General features: G+C 39.6%; 2 protein-coding genes across 6 annotated transcripts in view; one reads left to right on the forward strand and one right to left on the reverse strand.

Moving 5' to 3' along the window:
• Positions 1-9,734, reverse strand: part of CNOT9 (CCR4-NOT transcription complex subunit 9) — a 31,926-nt gene extending 22,192 nt beyond the window's left edge. The window contains exon 1 of the mRNA XM_030848715.2: positions 9,339-9,734. Within this exon, the coding sequence (XP_030704575.1) occupies positions 9,339-9,362 (24 nt within the window). The 5' untranslated portion in view covers positions 9,363-9,734. The remainder of the gene's footprint in view (positions 1-9,338) is intronic.
• A 234-nt stretch (positions 9,735-9,968) lies between these two features.
• USP37 (ubiquitin specific peptidase 37) overlaps positions 9,969-20,297 on the forward strand; it is a 90,221-nt gene continuing 79,892 nt past the window's right edge. For 2 of the 5 annotated variants that reach the window (XM_030848924.2, XM_060301857.1), the window contains exons 1-3: positions 9,969-10,123; positions 14,142-14,282; positions 18,468-18,691. In XM_030848924.2, the coding sequence (XP_030704784.1) occupies positions 18,536-18,691 (156 nt within the window). In that variant the 5' untranslated portion in view covers positions 9,969-10,123; positions 14,142-14,282; positions 18,468-18,535. Of the gene's footprint in view, positions 10,124-14,141; positions 14,283-18,467; positions 18,692-20,297 lie in introns of those variants that run through there. The other 3 variants (XM_030849076.2, XM_060301856.1, XM_060301858.2) reach the window with 3 other exon arrangements.

Consider the following 20,297-nt stretch of genomic DNA (forward strand, 5'->3'; position numbering starts at 1 on the left):
GTTAAATATACAGGGGTACATTTTTATATGGAATACTACATAGCCCCTTAAAAAAGAGTTAGCTCTATATTGTGCTGATACTAAATAAGAAAAAAAAAAAAACCAAAAAGGGTGCAGAACAGCATATACGCTTCCATTAACACACACATATATTCTTATATATTTATATACAACATTTCTAGAAGTACACATAAGAAACTGTTAACAGTAGTTACCTCTAAGGTTGGAATCTATATGGGAGACCTACTTGTCATTGTATACAATAAAATCTTCTGCATATAGTTTAAACTCTTTTTTTTAACCATGTGCCTATGATGGTTTTTGAAAGAAAAAGCCCTCCCCCACATTGCTCTTCCTTCCCCAGTAATTCCAGCATCCCCCTCCATGAAGCAGAAAATCTATGTAATTTGGAAAAACTCCCCCCTCTAATGATTCTTATACATATTGTACCTCCACCCCTCAGAGATTCATTCATTCCTTACTCGTGTAGGGACTATATAAACAGAACATGCTTTCTTTATTGTGCTAAAGAATCTCAATATTCCAAAAAATTTGAGCACTTCTATAATTCTTCACATTTGTCAAACAGGCTTGTTACCTTGGTTAAGTCCCTTAACTATTCTTATCTGGAAGATAAGATGGGAAACTAGAAAAATGATAACCATTGCTATTTCTGGCTCTAAAGTCCTAACAAATTCATGGTGATTTCCATCCCTAGTCCAATATTTTCTCACTTAATTTCCCCCCAAACCATGAGGAATTATAGGGTAGGTAGACAGAAAAAAGGGATCTACACTTGCAGATGAAACTACTAATGCTCAGAGGAATTAACTTGCTCAATTCACCCAAGTACAAAAGTTGCATATTCCAATCTTTCTTGAACCATATTACACCAGCTTCTCACACTATGCACATGTTCCCACTACACCTTAGTGTGATAGAATGATGACCTACCCATCGCACAGATATAAAAATAAGGAACAAAAAGGAAAACTGTGTTTGCTGAAGAACAGAATGAAGTCTAAGATGGACTTTGAGTAGTAGTCACATTTACTCAAGCTGAATAATTGCCTTCTATAAATGGAAGCTTGATTAGAAGCTTTTAGTTTAACGTTTATCATTTCTCTTGCTTGCTAGAATGAACCACAAGGTGTTCTGCTAAACAGACTAAAATACCATGTAATTTAAGTCCTCTTTAAGTGCCTCAGAGTAATCTGCTAAAAGTTGCTTTGTAATTCCCATCAGTGATGCACCTCAAGAAAACATAGGCTCCTAAATGATGCAGAAGGAATAGTTTTCCTGCCCTCCGCTCCCAACAGCAAAAACAGTATGGTCCAAGCACTTGACTTTTCTATGTTACCACAGATAGGCCCTTGACTTTAAAAATTATTTTTGGAAATGTAATTCCCACCAGAAGATAGGATATGTTTACATTTAGAGTATTACATCACCTTAAAAGCTCAGTAGAAACAAGGGCTAAAATTTTAGCTTTGGGTTTCCTGCCCACAGTCTCTTGGATGACCCACAATCCTAAAGAGGGCCCCACAGACAATGCTCCAGCAATATAGTGTCTATCCTGATTAGTCATTACTCATTCCTAGAGGCCTGTCATCCAGACACCACCATCAGTAGACTCCATCACCCTCTCTAAAGCCAATTTGTGACTTGTACCCAGCACCCTGTACCCTATCCTGTCCTGGGGAACCCTAGGTGAACAACGCCAGGCTGCACTGGTAGACACCAGTCAGCATATTGTGGCTTCTGAACACCAGGTCCTATCTCCACATATGACGTTTCCAGAGCTGGCTTGACTACAGCAGAGGAGATCGTGCCCCTGGAGTGGTGCTGGCACTCTGGAGGGTCAATATCTGGTGCCTACTTGGGTCCCTAAGGCCATGACAACCTGCTGCCAGTAATACTCCAACTTCTGCAGCCTCCATTGGACTTTAGTTCTAAGAGAGCTATGGATGCCAGGTAGGTGGTAATGTGGCCCTCAGGTATAAGCTTAGAGATGAGTTCTGCAGCCACTCTAACAACCAGAAGGCAGTTAGGGCAGTTTGGTACCAGGAAATATCTGAGGTAGGGACCCTCTTTTTCATCACCCCTGATGAATTTTGCCCCAAATTTAATAGGAGGAGTTAGTTTAAACCCACTGAATACCTATTTGTTATCGGATGAATACAATTATTTCTTAAAATAAAAGTGAGAGCTCACATACATAGTGCTTACTCTGTCAGGCACTGTCTTAAATAAATACTTGTCATTACCACCCTCATTTCATAGATGAGAAAACTGAGACGTTATTTAAAAGTTAAGTGGCAAAGCCTAGGATTTGAATTCAGGTAGTCTGGCAGCAGAGTCCATACTCTTAACTGCCTTGCTAATGCTGCTTCTCACTTGCCTGAAAGATTAGGTCTGATCTAAACACAACTTTCCAAAAAACTATTTCCTGTGACCTAGACAAAAGAAATAGGAAATATATAAAAATCTCAGACAAAAATTAAAATGTTACTGCTGTTAGTTCAGCAGAATCTGAAAAACAATCAACACCCATGAACAATATCATTGATACTAAGAGAAATTCTCTACTTATTGAGATTATGAGGTACTTAATAACCATCATTTTAATGGGAAAAGTCAGTGAAATAGTTTGACATAGTTCCCTATGTCAAATCATGGCTCAGATGGGCATAATTCAGCTAGTGATAACCACCAACACACACACACACACACACACACACACACACACACACCCCTTCCCTACCAACATTAACAAGTAATTTTATAACACACAAGGAAAGTTAGTTATTTTGGAGAATAAAAAGGAAGTATTTTTGCTCTTTTTTTTTTTTTGGCCGTGCTGCTTGCCTTGAAGGATCTTGGAACCCGGGCCCCGGCAGTGAAAGCGCCGAGTCCTAACCACTGGACCGCCCGGGAATTCCCATATATTTACATTTTGAATTACGCACTGATTTCTATATTAACTTATATTACCAGACGACTGATAAAATACTTTGGACTTCATCCCTGAATAAAGCCCCAAAGCACAACTCCAGCATCTTACTAGATCTTGATGGTAATAAAAACCCCAAATGCATCTGACTCTCCTTCTGAATCCCAAAGATCGTTTAGGCACACCTGTCACAAAAATGTTAGAATCTGAAAATTGATGCCTTCCTAAAAGGGAGTGGGAAGTAAAAGAGGGGGTGGGTAGATGAGGAAAAAGAGGGAACTGTACTGTACTTTTATTTATTTATTTATTATTATTATTTTTTTTTTTTTGCGGTACGCGGGCCTCTCACTGTTGTGGCCTCTCCCGTTGCAGAGCACAGGCTCCGGACGCGCAGGCTCAGTGGCCATGGCTCACGGGCCCAGCCGCTCCGCTGCATGTGGGATCTTCCCTGACCGGGGCACAAACCCGTGTCCCCTGCATCAGCAGGTGGACTCTCAACCACTGCGCCACCAGGGAAGCCCTATTTATTTATTTTTTAAAATTAATTAATTTATTTATTGGCTGTGTTTGGTGCTTGTTGCTGCACACAGGCTTTCTCTAGTTGCGGCGAGCCGGGGCTACTCTTTGTTGTGGTGCGCAGGCTTCTCATTGTGGTGGCTTCTCTTGTTGCGGAGCACGGGCTCTAGGTGCGAGGGCGTCAGCAGTTGTGGCACGCGGGCTTGGCTCCAGAGCGCAGGGTCAGTACTTGTGGCACAGGGGCTTAGTTGCTCCGCGGCATGTGGGATCTTCCCAGACCAGGGATCAAACCTGTGTTCTCTGCATTGGCAGGCGGATTCTTAACCACTGTGCCACCAGGGAAGTCCCTGTATTGTACTTTTAAAAAGCATGGTTTCATTGAATGATCACAGCACCGTGGTTATAATCCTCATTTTACAACTGATGGAACTATGAGTAAACGGTGGGCAGACTTCCTCCTCCTCCAATTCTCTATTTAAAGATTACCTCTAAAGATTCCTAGTTCAATTGCTATAATTCTTTAAATTTATAATTTACTAATACATTTCTGAGGCTGTGGCTGATACAATCTACCAGCACACACCGTCCAGTGGTAGAGAAGCAAATTTATCTGATTTCCCTTTTGGAAACTACCTAACTTAAACACATTAACAATAACGGCAGGATACTACCACAAAAGCAGAGGGTAGCATTTCTTGAATTGAAATCTCTGGATCTTTTCCTCAGAAAAATACACAATTTCAAACTGTTTTGCACATAATTTATTTTTACCTAAAATTTATACATAATTTCAGGGAACTCACAGATCCTGCCTGTACCCCTTTTACAGACCTAGAATTAAGAACATGTTGTCAAGTTTAAGAATAAGAAAGACCTTGGGAATTCCCTGGTGATCCAGTGTTTAGGACTCTGACCTTCCACTGCAGGGGGCCCGGGTTTGATCCAGGGATCGGGGAACTAAAATCCTGCAGGCCGTGTGTGGTGCAGCCAAAAAAGAATTAAAAATAATAAGAAAGGGCTTCCCGGGTGGCGCAGTGGTTGAGTTGAGCCTGCGCGTCCGGAGCCTGTGCTCCGCAAGGGGAGAGGCCACAGCGGTGAGAGGCCTGCGTACCACCAAAAAAAAAAAAAAAAAAAAAAAAAAAGACCTTGATTTGCAAGTAACTACACAAGTACATAACTGGAATGCACACTGGATTGGGAGCTAGAAGTGGCTTCAAAACAGTTTTGCCATTTTTACCATTGTGTGACCTAGAATAAATCATTTACTTTTCTAAGCCTCCATTTTATCATTGGTTATATGAGGGAACTAAATTAATTATCAAAGTCTCAGCTCTAAAATCTCAAAAATTTCTTTCTTTAGTTACAAGTGAGAGGCTAAACTAACTGGCTACAAAAAAATCAGTTTGGGCTTCCCTGGTGGCGCAGTGGTTGAGAGTCTGCCTGCCGATGCAGGGGACGCGGGTTCGTGCCCCGGTCCGGGAAGATCTCACATGCCGCGGAGCGGCTGGGCCCGTGAGCCATGGCCGCTGAGCCTGCGCGTCCGGAGCCTGTGCTCCGCAACGGGAGAGGCCACAACAGTGAGAGGCCCGCGTACCGCAAAAAAAAAAAAAAAAATCAATTTTACTGAGGTACAATTTGCATACAACACAACTTCTAAGTGCACCCATTTAAGTGTACATTTCAATGAATTTTGAGAAACCTATATACCCAAGTAACCACCACCACAATCAAGATACATTACTGGACATTCCATTATCCCCCCCAAATTCTCTATACTCCTTTCAGAAAACCCCACACCCAGCCCTCTACTATAGACTAGGTTTGATTTTTTCTAAGAACTTTTAATAGGAGGCAATGTTTACTGAAATACTATGTGCCAGTCACTGTGGATTACCTCAAATTATTCTCAAAATTCTAAGAGGAAACAGGTTCAGGGAGGTTTAATATACTGAAGTTTACACAAGCAAGTATATGGCAGAATTACATTGAAACTCTAGTCTACTCTCTAGAATCAGTGAGTCCTACTTTGTCTATAGGACTGAAATCACAAATATTCCTCCAAGTTGAAGAAATTATTTAAGAACCCAATACAGAAGTTTAAGTTTGATATTCTGTTACAGTTGGATTTGAGTAAATAGTGGGTTCAATTAACATACCCAGAGGCAAAGTCATTTATGAGAAGTCTGATTTGAACTATTAGTTATCAGCCTCAACACTTCCAACATCAAAAACAAGATCAATTACATGTAACTATATACTTTTAGCTATAACCTACTTAGAGTCAGTGGTCCTTTCCTTTTAACAGATGTGTTAAAAAAAATGTCTGTACTATCAACTAGGAGGGACTCATTCTCCTCCTTCCTGTTTATTGGTTTGTATGTGGAAAATGTATTTCAAGTAACATTTTTCTTTCAGTGAAGCTTAAGACATTTATCAAAGTGAGTCACCAATGGTTAACTCCAAGTGTCACTAACACAGGGTACTGATAGTTGGTCTTCCACTTCTGAAAAATCTTAACAGAATGTGAAAAGAAGATATTTAGAACTTAGAAAAGATCCACATTTACCCATAAATGGGAAAGAAATATGATCCCCCCTCTTGAGTAAACTAAAAAATTGTTGTTGATGGCTCTCTTAAACAGAAAATGGCCAAATCTATCAATAAAATTTCATGTTCGAGGACCAAAACAGCTGTTGGTTTTCTTATCGATGAATACATGATAGTGAATAAAAAATGGAATTAGATTGAAATAGAGATTATTTCTGGTCTGGAGATGACTCAACACGTGGCTTTGGGTGTCTACATAATGATGATATAACAAGAAAACACCTTTCTTAATAGTGCCAAAGGGAAACACTAAATTAGCTTAACTATCCTCATATCTTTATAAAATATGGGCCAGAATGTTCTTCAAAATAACTTTTTAAAAATGGAAGTGAATAAACAAAGAAAAGTTGGTTAATTTGCTTAAATCTTCAATAGGAGACAGCTGTCTGAATTAGATCCTTCAGAGTGCTTAATGTTCTTTCTACTTGCCAAAGAGGAGGGGTCTAGCACTGCTTCAGCGAAGAGATATAAAATGACTAATGCAGCTGCTGGTTACATGGAAAGTGAGGAAAAAGCAAGGGTTTAAGGATGTCAGAATTGCCACTGGAAATTAGTGGGGAAAAAAAACAAAAAACGAAGCATACCCAATGCATCTCCTAAAGGTTTACATTTGGCTGTTTTAGATCACTAGTATAACATTCATTACAAAAGACCCATTGTATGTGAAGATCTGTGGTACTATTAAGCTGAAGCAGTCTTCAAGGTCCATAACAGGTGATTTGTTACTTTGCTGAGGCAGGAATTAGAGTCCCAAGGCTGAAGTCTGGGAGCAAGTCTTTTAACCAATGAATGAACATAGCCAACCACTGAGCACTCTCTTATTCTTATTTAAAACAATCCTGTGGGGTATTTCTGTTTCTATTTAGTAGATGTGAGAAAGAAATTACATTCTGCAATGGCAATAATGAAGATGTTAAGATGTATTCTGCAAAGAATGAGAAGAGTCCACTATACTACAAATTGCTGGCATAATAAAATACTAAAGGAAAGAGTCAAAATTTAAGACACATCCCAAATGATCTCAATTCCTCCATCTAGTGAATAACATCCTGCATTCGTATGTGATCACATTCTCCTTTGATAGTACTATCACCCTAGCTGAAGTGATTTACTTGTTATTTTAAAAAAAAGAAATAAAGATACACACAAATTTTCATCATTAGACAAAAAGTAAGCATCTTCTCAAGCTGTTTAGATTACTGCAGGCACTGCTGCATGTATTATTAGCTCCTCAATTTCTAGTGAGGGATATATACCATTAGTGTCCCTTTACCCAGATCAGAATAACACAGGCAGTTTAGCCTAATGGAAGGCATTAAGGGTTGGGAAAGAGGTGGCTCAACTTTTTTTTGCTTCAGATTCACTAACCAAATATTCCAGTGAATGAGTGGTACAAATGAACTTGTCAGAGCTTTTGTGTAGTCCAAACAGCATAACAGGTTAAAAAGTATCAAAAGCTCAATTTCTAAATAAAGGTAAGGCACTATAAATTTACTTGAAGAAACACGTACTGAGTTTTTAAGTAATGAACCACAGCTCTAATATCTGTTCAAAAGATGTATTAGGGAGCAACTGAAAAGGAACTGAATAGGTAGAGTCTGGGGAGGCACAGGGGAAAGAGCAGCTTGGTATCAAAGCCTAGAGAAGACAATCAGATTTTGAGAGATGGATGAGCCAACCTTAGCAGAATCCTTTGTTTAACCTGCCCCCCTCCTACCAGCAACAACCTCATTTTCTGACTAGCTTCTTCCCATATTACATGTAAAATCTGGAAGAAACAAAAGAGCTGGGGAAATTGCAGTCATCTAGTTAAGAGATATATAAAAGGTACCTCTCTCTGTGAAAAGTTACAAACACTTTAGAAACTTGGTGCCAGGAGGCAGAGATGCCACTTGCCCTGGAAATGACAATGCTGTCTATAGCCTAGTCACACTCAGCTCACTTTCTGACTTTAAAGTTGAGGCAACTTTTGTCCTCTATTTAGGATTTATGTTATTTTGCCTGGTAATGCAACTTCAGTATATTACTCTCTCCTTAAGTCACTTCACCTTGGTTAAACTGAAAAAGTTGGATGGGCATTCAGAAGAATATGCTCGAATCACAAGATCCTGTCTGCCTATTACGGCTATTTGCTCTCAGTAGTCACCTCCCTCATCTATATGGCGTCATTCAGCAAAATATTTCAGCCCTTACTTGGTGCCAGGAACTGACTTGGCACTGGAGTAACCATATAAACAGAACCCACATGATCCCTGTCCCTGACCTCAAAAGGGGGACAAATAACAAACAAGTAAATTAATACAAGAATTACAAATTGGGATCAATTCTTTGAAGGGTACTCTAACAGAGAAAAGTTGGGGGGTTACAGAACTACTTTAAATAGGGCGGTCAGGGACGGCAACTCTAGGGTGATTTAGACAGAGACCTGAGGGAAAAGGAGCCGGACACCCACATGCGGGTGTGTGTGTGTGTGTAAGAGATGCAACCTGGAGTGGAAAAGCGTTAAGTAGAAGAGATGTAACGGCGGCCAGTGTAGCTGGAGCCTGGGGAGCAAGTGACAGAAGAGACTGAAAACCTGGGTAAGGAACATAACGTTCAGAGGGCCTTGTAGGCCAAGGCAAAGAGTCTGGATTTTCTCTCAATGCAATGGGAGACCACAGGATTACTTCACATAGGTTAATTTACTCTATCTGTTTTTCTTGGTAAAAGATCACGCTGGTAAAATGAGATGTGTGAAAAAAGGTTTTAAGCGCAGAGAACCGTCAGTCGGACATAGTAACTATTCGCTTCTCCAGGTCTCGGATTTTGCATCTGTAAAGCAAGTGGTTTGAGCTAGAAGCCATTTCCTCCCCGCCGCGATGTGCCTAAGCAGGGAGCTCCAAGAGCACGGGCAGTGTCAGGCGGACTGCGGAAGTCCCCTCGCCCCCGCCAACGCCAAGCACGGAACTGGCGCCCTGAAACTGTTGGTCAGCGAAATGAATCAATGAATGGCCCGTCCGGGCCGCGAGGGAGGCGCTCCAGCCGCGGGACCAGGCCCTGGGGCCAGAAAAGAACGCGCTACGCGGCGTCAGAGGCCGCGGGAGCTGGCCGGCGAGGAAAGTGGGGGCCGGCTCCGCCACAGCCAAGCGCGGCGAGGAAGGGGGCCGGGGCTTCGCGGGTTGAGGGCAGGAGGAGCAGCCCGACACAGGGAGCGAGGAAAGAAGGCCGAAACGCCGGGCTGAGGGGGCGTTCTGGGCCCAGGCTGGGCGGCCCAGCCACTTACCGCAGCCGTTGCCAGACTGTGCATGTTGGGAGCGGCCGCCGCTCTCCTCCCACCGCCGGACACGCCCGACCCGCGTCCCAGCTTCAGCGCCTCTGCCGCTGAAGCAGATAAGCCGCCACAGCCGCCATCCGCCTCCGGCTGGCTCCGCCCCTTCGCAGCCCCTCTGACCTTTCACCCCTGACCCCGCCCACACAACCTCTTCCCGCCTCCCAGCTCTTAGAGCTAACAGTTGTAGAGTTTGTCCTTTGTCCCTTAAGTTTCAGGACAGGAAGGACATCCGCCACCTACTAGTCCCCGCATCCCCGGCTTGGAGCAGGTATCTCCAGAGAAGGGCGTGAACTCTGACCCTTCTCCGGAGGCCAGTGAAGGGCGGGAAAAGCCGGGCAGTCCCGGGAGGACAAGTAGTGCGCATGCCCAACTGGGCTCAGTAGGAGGGAAACGGTGGGAGGGCGAAAGTGTATGAAGTAAGAAGTGCGCATGCGTACTACGGTCAGGGCTGGGGCGAGACTTCGCTCGGCACTGGGGCGGGGCGAGGGCGTAGAAGGGGCGGAGTTTTCAGGCTGGCGCGCACGCGCCTCATCTGGTCGCGTCGGGTGTGCGTGCGTGCGTGCGTGTTTGCGTGTGGTCACAGTTCCCGCCATCAGCCGCTCTCCCTGACTGGGGGAGCGAGCGGCCCCTCTCTTTCGTGCCCGGTGTCCCTTCCTTCCTAACCCCCGGCTCCTCCCCCTCCGTGAGACTCCGTGCTTCCGGCAGGCCTGTCCGAGGCTCCGGACTGGCAGGCACAGGTAAGGTGGGCCCGGCGAGCGTCTCAACTGAGCCTTTTTATCCTGGCGCCCCAACCCTGGCTCCCCTAGCTCCCCCGGCCCACCCACACCGTGCGGTCCGCCCACTTGGCGTTCACTCTTACGGAGTTCGCCCCGCTGCTCAGCCCGCCCCCATTCTCGCGACGCCCCCTCTGGCCTCACAGGTACTCCACTTAGGTCTTGTCCCAGGCTTTTCCTCTTCTTTGACCTGGTCTTTACCGTCACTCGCTCCCTCCGCGACCCGAACCTGACCCCTCTTTGCTAGGGGCTGTTGTCGTCCGCCACTCGTCCCTTAGGCCTGCTATCTCTTCAGGTGACTTCCGTTGCCGCACGTCCATCAGGCCTTGGGATATGATACTGTTTCACTCTCTTGGCTGTTCTTCACCTTCTCTTTCCTAACCATTTCTCACTAAAAGGCATGATTTGTATTTTTTGGTGCCTTTGGTTGGTCCCCATCTATAGCCATCAGATCAGGTTGTCAGGTTTACCTGTTTTAGGTCATGATCCGTGAAAGGAAATGATAATTGACCACAAAATTCTGTCTGAAGAGTTGACCTGAAGAGTTGACCTGTAGTGGTTTTGTAATCCTTTCAAAATTTAGGCTCTGGGTAAATACCTTTTTTGGGGTGGCAGTGTCTGACAAGTCTCTAACAGGAAAAGCTATCAGAGGATGTCAAGTAGGCAGTTGGGATATACTGGGTTGGAGCTCAGAGGAGAGCTCTGAGCTGGATATATAGGTAAACGTATATAATATATAGATGTCATCTGTCATGTTGATAGTAATTGAAGCTATGGATGTGGATGAAATTACCTAAAGAGAGTACAGTGCTAGAAAAGAAGGGGACCTAGGATGGAGCACCTGAGGGATTCTTGGTGTTTAGTAATTGGATAGAGGAGTACAAGTCTTGTAGAAAAGGTAAAGGAAGTTATCAGTAATGTTGAATTCTGCTGAAAGGTAAAGTTGAATGAGGACTGAAAGGCCTGTTGACATCAAAGTAATCGATGATCATAGGGAGAGATGTTTGATGGAGTAAAATGGTTATCTGTGTTCAGTCCTAGGTTGTTCTCCTTTTACTCTTCCCTTCCACCCTGTGCTTTAAATTCTACCTGTATATTGATGAGAAGTTTTATTTCCAGCGTGTTCCCTTTGTTTTCAGCTCAAGATCTAAATAGCTAACTGTCTGCTTGACATCTCAACTTGATTTTTTTTCTTAGGCATTTCAAATATAACATGTCTGAAACCAGTCTTAATTCTCTCCATACGCAAATGCTTTCTCTTCTGGTATCCTGTTTCATTAAGTGGTATATCCATTTATTCATTTACATAGTGTAGAAACTTGAAAACCCTCATCCCATGTATCTATACCCTCTTCAGGTTCTGTTAATTCTTACTTTCATTGTATGTCTTGAATATATTTCTGTACATTTTCATTAGCACTTTTCTAGTACAAGCCACAGTCCTCTCTCACCTGGACTTAATGTTTCCTATATTCTCATCTGTAAAGTGGGAATAATAATCACCTTATTGGATTGCTATGAGGATTAAATTAAATAACCATGGTAAGCACCTGATGTAGAGTAAATAGCCAGTGAGCATTCATTGTTATTGTAATTGTCGTTATAAGCCGAATCACTTCAATACTCTCCTGTCTGGTTGTCCTAATTTCTTTCATTCTTGCTCCTTTCACTCTCTTCCCCAGACCCAAACAAACCACATCACTTTTCCATTCAGCAGTAACACATCATTTCTCTGCTTAAAAACCCACCCCGGTCCTTAAATCAGGTACCCTATTATAATCTTTCATCATGCCCGAACTTTATCCATTTTTCAGAACTTTTAATTATATATTTACTTGTGTGATTATTTAAAATGTGTCTTCTACTAGAATATGGGTTAGGAACTATTTCATTTCTATTTCTCAAGAATTTGTTAAATGAATAAATAAATTGGAGCTTGCTATAAGAATCATCATGTCTTTGGGAAACACCAGCTTATTGATATTCTTGTCATCTGATGACAAACATCTTTTTTCACTCTGCAGACAAATTAAAGGACACAAAAGACCAAAGGGTTTTCCAGCTTTGGATGATTTTACCCATTCTTATGTCATAGAATCATTCAGATTTTAGACTCTTTGAATTGGAGATAAACTTTATCTAGGTCAACTTCTCTCTTTACTTTCAGTGACCACACTAATTTTGTGCATTTGTTTTATGGCTCTTTTTAGGAAAGAAAGCCCTTAGAAATCAGAGCAGTGTTTATATATTTTAACAACAGGTTAAACTATGAGACCAGTGAAGATGAGGTTTCCAAAAATTTATATAAAGGAAAATTCCATGTTTAAGTAAGTGGTTGGTGGTAGTTATGGAAGAAAATACTAAAATTTAATAATTTGTGTGTGTAGAACGGGATTTATGTTGAGAAATTGAAAATTAAAAGTAGGAGTGCCAAACACAGAAGCATTTGGATTTATTTTGTAGATAGTGATGAACTGTTAAAAATGTTTGGGAAAAAGTTTCAGTTAAGCAAGATGAATAAATTCTAGAGATAAGCTGTACAACATTGTACCTATAGTTAACAATACTGTATTGTACACTTAAACGTTTGTTAAGAGGGTAGATCTCATGTTAAGTATTCTTACCACAGTAAAATAAAAAAAAAAATTTTTAATGTTTGGGAGGGGTATTAGCATCAGTAGCACATATTTTCGCATTTACTAAGTGCCTGTCATTTTGTTGGGAGTACAAAAGAAAATAAGACAGGGCCCCTCCACCCTCCCCCTGCCCCCTTTAGAGAGAAAGTTAAGGAGACACACTTTAGTTGGTAAGAGATAAAAAAGAATAGTCCTTTAGAAAGGGTATTATAGGGTAAAGGATTTATTGGATAGAAAAATCTTGAGAGAATGGAGACTGGAAAGTGGTTGCTACAAATCATTGGGGATGCGATAAGGTAGTGGTTAAAAACATGGCTTCTGGTGCTAGACTTAGTTTTGTCTCTTACTGACTCTGTAACCATGCATAAATTACCTGATCTCTCTAAGCCTCAGTTTCCTCATTTGTAAAATAGAGATATTAATAATCCCCATCCTTTAGGATTGTTGTGACGATTATGAGATATTGCATGTATGGTGCTTAGTACTGTGCTTAGTAAATGTTGCATAATAAATATTAGGTGGGAAGAATGGCAAAGTGATGCATTTCTGAATTAGGGTAGTAGTGATGGAAAGACTGTTTTAGATAAATGAGAATGAGGTTAAAGCTGATGCTAAGATCTTTTTGTCTGAATGACAGTGGAAGGACAAATGTAGGGAAGTCTGGGGAGTCTCTTAAAGAGGGCGTGGACTGTGTCATGTTCACATGTGTATCCCTAACACAGTGCCAACAGATTGGAGTAGCTCAATAAATGATTTTTTACCAAGTGAACAAAGGAGTTTAAAGTTGACGTTATAGTATTCAAGAAGGCAGTGAGAAATGTTTGGGTAGAGCTTCAGGGAAAGTTGAGACTTTGAGAGGCCTAAATTTGGGAAACAAGCCCATGAAGATAGTTTTGAAAGAAAAGTAAAAGCCAAGTTTACCCACCTTTTGAAATTTGTATCAACACATCATGGAAGTGGTATTTTAAGATTTAAGACATCCAGTTATGTAACAATGTTTATAAAGTCAACAAAGGATATATTCTTTTTTCATTGCCTTCTTAGTTTCAAAATGTAGCAGGAGTAAATTAAAAAAGACACAAATTGATGAAGGTGCGTGCTCCTGGAGTCCCTCATTTTCCACAGCAGATATATCCCTAGAGTTCTGTTGATTATGTGTATGTGTGTATATGTGTATCTTGAGCATTAAATGTTTTCTATAAAGTAATTTGTGGTTTTTAAGTAGTCAAAGGTTAATTTTTGTTGTATAAAATTTTGTAACAAAATTTTGTTGTATAAAATTGTATAAAAATTTTAATGCTGTAAATGAATTTTTTAAAAAAAAGGCACACTTACATTTTCTTTAGCTGAGTTGATGGCTCCCGGAGAACTGGCATAGCTGCAGAATATGAGTAGTTCCCCAAGAAGAGCGCATTGCCTTTGGCACAAGGATCAGAATAAAGGTGAATTGTTATTACATAGGGTTTTTCAGTAAAAGTCACTGAAAAGTAAGTAATGTTTTTATTTTGGTTATATGTTTCCAAGAGTATGCAAACTGGCAAGAATTGACAGTTTTCTTCTATTTTGTAGTAATAGTTTTGTGCTTTAGCACGCTTTCTTAAACCACAGAATACCCTCTGGATAAGAATGTTTTCAAAGAAGTACCTAAAATATGAGCATTTAAATAACTGTAGAGGGTATAGAAACATTTTGCCAGTGTGGTTGATTGAGCTTTCATAGACTGCTCAAAATTGAACAGTAATTTTAACAATAGTGAAGAAATTTAGGGAATGGGGAATCTCTTTGGATGTACTTAAAGAATAATTGGTTTTCCTTGTACTTTGTCTTCCTAATATTGCTTTGATAGTGAATTAACATTACAGAGTTCAGTGAAACCTTGTCTTTGTCCTAGGTTCATAGAAAGTTTAACTGTTACTGAATCATGCTAGATACCAAAAAGGAAACTTAGTGTTCTTTCTCTTAACCAGGTAGGGCAAACCCTGATAATATGATCAGTGTACAAAAGTAAATATAGTTAATTCATTTAGTGCAAGAGCAGATAATGGACTAGCTTGAGGCATTAAGAAAAAATCTTATTGATTCTGCCAATTTTATGTCCTGTACCTTTTAGATTTTTTCTCATAGAAGAAAGAGAGATTGCTAGTAGAAATGGTTAAGAAAATGTTCAATATCTGATGTAAAATTTTATACAAACCAAAACTCTGCATCAAAATGTGTGAGAATTATATCTAGAGAAATCATGTATTACATATAGAGAGAATTATATAGAGGGAAACAGAAGTAACCAATAAAGTTTTTTTATTGAACTTTCAAATCTTCATCTCCAAATCTTGTTAAATAATCCAATTTTTAAAAATATGTTTTTGTTGGAGGAATTCAAGGTCAATGTCCTTTACTTGTGTTTTGGTCTTTAAGGTAATTTAAGATAATTGGGTTTTATGTTATTCGCTTTTAATTTGGCACCCTGACATAAGGAAAGATGAGGTAATTTGATAAACCTCTTTCTTTAAGTGGAGTTTCTTCATTGAACAATAAATTATATGAATTCCAGTTTAGGCAAGTTTACTAATGTTTTTTGTTTTAATAATGCATTCTGTAACTGCATATTCTTGTTTTTCATAAATGATTTTTCTCTCATTGAATCTTAACAAGATATGTGGACAGCTTTGCATTTAGGAGAAATTCAGATGCACATAGAAAAAGCCTATATGTAGTATTCAGAAGATGAGGTATACAGTGCAGAGTGATACTCTTGCAGAGAGCTTAGTAAACATAATCCTATATCGGCCATATAAAAGGGATTTATGGTTCTGGTATCTGCTGCTGTATATTTTAACAGTAAATCGAATAAAGTTGATAGTGTTGATTTGTTCATTATTCTTGAATAATGAGTTTGTTTATTGTGTGCCAGACACTGTCCCAGTGGGGATGCAAAGATTAAAGAACATACTCCCTGTCTTCAAACAGCAAAGTCTAGCTAGAGAGAGACAAAGAGGTAAATAGACAGTTTATAATACAATATGGTAAATGCTCTACTAGAGGTAAGCACAGGGTACAACAGAAGAGAAGAGCATTCAATGCTGTCAGTGTGGATATGGGGTGAGAGAAAAAGTGAAAGATAGCTAGGAAAGCCTTCTTAGAGAAAATAATATCTAAATTGAGTTTTGATTTTATAGCCAGGAGAAGAAAAAAAAGGGGGTGCTGGGGGATGGGGAGAGTAGGTAAAAATCCTGCAGAGGTAGACCGCAGTGTGTGCAAAGGTACAGTGGCTTGAGAACATATGCCGTTTTTAGGGAAATTGTAGGTAGTTCAGATGGCTGGATTTGGAGGGTTTGTTGGGGATAGAGAGGTAAGCAGGGCCTGGATCATGAAGAGTGTTTATGCCATGTTAATGAGTCTAGATTTAATTGTGAGGGCATTGGGGAGCTGTTGAATGATATTGAAGAGAGTGATGTGATTTGACCTGAAGTTCACTATAAAGATGTCTGGAAGGTATATGGAAGTAGAAATGACAACCTTACCTTCCATTTCCAGTCCAATACCAATAATCATCAAGAGAGAAGTCAAAGATAACTCATGTTTCTGGCATGGGCAACTGGAGTAGGAGAGGGGCCACATATTCTTGGCAGTGCTGAGAGACAGAGTGGAAAAAATCTCAAGGCTGTATCTAAAGATGAAGCACCAAATTATTAATTGTAAAAAAAAGCATTACAAACACATTGCTGGCCCAGATTTTGTAGTTACTAGTTTGAGCAAAATGTCACATTAACAGGTCTGTAAACAGCAGTGGCCTCTATTACTTTGATGGATTCATACATCCAGCCAATTATGCTATCTGAATCTGGCCACAATTAGGCACTCAAAAAATTTGATGAGATGAGTGAGTAACAGTAGAGGACTTACAATGCATAATACCTTTAACTATTCAAAGTAGTTTCATATCTCTCTTTAAAGTTATTCTTAGCTGTTTGATGTACGGCACCTAGAGGCCTTGAACTAGGATTCCCCAGGCTGTATTCTACCTACAGGTGGATTTTGTTTGATTTGTGGCTTTAAAAAATAAGTTTGAATTCATTGCCCACAATTTAAAATGGGCAGTTGACAGAAAATATGGATGTCATTTTCTTGAAGAATTAGATGATCTGGCAATGCTAGGTTCACTTTCTACATGGCAAAACCGGCTAGATTTGAGTAGCAGTTTTCATATTCTGCCTGCCTAAATCATTTGTGTCACCTACCTGGCCTCTATAGGCAGTGAGTTGGTGACCCTTGTTAACAAGTTATTTGTCTGGGATCTTTGGATAAAGAGGTGTTGCAGACAAGGAATAAATTCAGAAAGTGGACAGTAATTCCATTCATATTGAAGCTGCTGCCTGTTGAGTGCTTAATGTGTGTTATTTCATTTAATATTGCAACACTATAGCATTTTCATATTCCTGTTTTACAGTTGAGAAAACTAGTTGTTAGGAAAGGTAAGTTACAAATTAGTAAGTGACAGAGCTGGCTCTTGATATCTAGATCTAGTATGCTTTTCCTTTGTAGTTATACTACTACTTTTAGCTTTTCTAGTTGAGCTGTTTAGGCAGAGGCAAAGTTTAATGATTTTTAATTTATTAAATTATAAGCAAGAATCTATTAAAGGCAATGTTTTTAGAGATTTGAAGGCTACGGTATAAGTTTTGTTTTAATTTTAGATGATTGCATATATGTGTGTATGTGTGTAACACACGCACTATTTGATAACATTTTTTGCTGTTACTGTAATTGTATTTACTTGCTGACATCTGGTAAGCTGGTTTGAAGAGTCTTAGACATTCTATCATTTCTGTAAGTATCAGAAGTTCACTTGGGAAATTTGAATATTTGCCAAAGATAAAATTGGTAAATATTCTTTCCAAGGATGGTAATATTAAGCATAAATGGTAGGTGGATCTTAGGAACAGGGGTTTTTTTTTGTTAGGCTGTTTTCCCTAGAGAATAAATGATTTTCTGAAGTAATATAATTCTTTAGGTTAAACTAATTTGATTATTCTCACAATTATTTATTCATTTAAACTAATTTGATTATTCTCACAATTAATTACTCATTATTCTCACAGTTATTTATTATTTATTCACATATGGATATGCATAGACTACCAACTGGTAAAAAGAATTATTTGGTGATATGATTTGATGTTTTGCTAGGAACTCAATTCTGACAAATGGAGTTAGCTGACTGAAAATATTTTTTTACTTATATTTGAAATTCAAGATCCTTTAGCATCATGAAGGAAGGTAAAAGTTGCTCATATTGCCATGGGCACTCACACTGAGAATGGAATCTTTAGTATTCCTGATTGTCTTGCCTTTAGTGGCAGTAGTATGGCTGTTAATGGTACAAAATGCAAAATTTAGGCACTAATGGACACAGGTACACAGCAAAGGAGAGAACATGTGCAGAAAAAATAAAAGGTGGGTAAATTCAGTCACTGAATGTCAGTGACTGCTTCATTTGTTTTTCTTACCTGTGCCATCCAGCTAACCAAAGCCTTTGAGGATACTTAGTAAGAGGTAGTTTATTGAAATGGAGAAAAGGACATAAGATGGTTCATTAAATGTTCTCTTTCAAACTCTTGTTTTAATCACTAGTAAATTGTAACTTATTATTTTATTGTATTTTTCTTCCTTAGAATCTGTCAGGTGAAGGTATATATATATTTTTTAATTTGGCTAGAAGCAATTTATTTTTAAAGAAAGTATGTCTCCTCTGAAGATACATGGTCCTATCAGAATTCGAAGTATGCAGACTGGGATTACAAAATGGAAAGAAGGATCCTTTGAAGTTGTGGAAAAAGAGAATAAAGTCAGCCTAGTAGTTCACTACAATACTGGAGGAATTCCAAGGATATTTCAGGTATTACCAAATTTTGATTTGGAATAGATCTTCAATCACATCCTTTAGTGAATAGCTGTTCTGTGCCATACTAAGTATCATGGTAGCCCTCCTAGATTACTATTTCTTGCTTCTTATTTCCAGAACACTAATACTATTAGTATTAGGTGTATATATTATAAATTATTCAGCAAAATGGTTGATGGTGTATAATAAAGAGTAGGAAGTAGTCACCATTATTGAAAAGAAAACTAGTGGGAGGAAGCTGAAAGGAACTGAGTTTGGATACTATCTATCTAAGCTATGTTTAAAACTACATTAGGATAACTTCAGTTATTTTTCCCCCCTCAACGTGTATAATAAATTCATCACCATTTAGTGTTAGCTTTTTTTTTTTTTTTTGAATCATTCCTTAAGCCTTTAACTTAAAACATCCCTCAAGTTTTTGATGTAGGGCCAAGTCCTGTCTTTTGAGTTTAGGGCCTCCCATTAGTGCTTTGCATCCTACTTCTCATATAAGCCACACCACACGTCCAAGCGTTTCACAGTCATTTTGTCTCAGTTTCTTTAAAGTGGAGTAAGATCTTAAAGACATTTTGTGAGGCAATCAGATTTTTCCAGATTTAATGATGTTTTACAGTTTGGTCTCCCACACCTAAGTTGACAGTACATTTTTAGTAACTCACCTCTAACGTGCCTTTCCCAGACTTTCAACTTGGATCTTATAGAAACAACTTATCTCTTTTGCACTCATATTTCTTTACTTTAAGTAACTTTAATTAAATTGTGTAATTACAATGATAGGAAGAACTAGCATAAACAGCTTTGGGAACAAACAGATTGGCTTTTGGTGAGCAGACAACTCCACTGGTGAGAGTGGCAGGGTGCAGGCCTGCTAGAGTAGCCACTACTGGCTGTGATCACGTAGCATGTTGTGGACCTTGTCTTTACATTTGCAGAGGGAATGGAGACTACAGATTAGTCAGTTAAGTGTCGGCCACCTAAGAGAGCCCTGACTCAGTATGACTTCTGTTCCATGTCTGGCCTAGAAGATGAATACCTTGAAGGTCTAGGTTTTATCTTTCTGGTTAGTTCCAGAACGTAGCACAGTGGTGGGTGTATAGTGGGCCCTCAATAAACATTGATAAACTAGCTAACTGACTATACCAACAAAAACAAAACTCAACTTTGCTGCGGCACATCTTCTGGTGAGGGTCCTAAGCACCATTCCACTGTGCAGAAGTTGTATTAGAGAGAAAGAGCTAGCAAATGAATTCCTAATACTGCTGTAAGATGAGATGGTGTATACCATTAAGTAGTAAAATGGAAGGCAGCTATAAAGAAGTGAATTTTGTGTAGTATGTAATTAACCCAGGTAACTGACTAACACAAAATAATAGTGAGACAATACACTTGATAACATCTTATAAAGGATTAGATAATATTCTTATGTGAGGAAAAAATCCACATTTACAACCACAGTATTTGACTGCAAAAAGCCTCACTGATGATTATGTTCTGGACCAGCTGGGTCAAGAAGAAATTTCCCTGACTGTTGTATCCTTGCAATATTGAGTTTATTTTTATTTTTTTAAATAGATCTCTATTGGAGTATAATTGCTTCACA

The sequence above is a fragment of the Globicephala melas genome, chromosome 7, assembly GCF_963455315.2.
Source record: "Globicephala melas chromosome 7, mGloMel1.2, whole genome shotgun sequence".
NCBI classification, from domain to species: Eukaryota; Metazoa; Chordata; class Mammalia; order Artiodactyla; family Delphinidae; genus Globicephala; species Globicephala melas.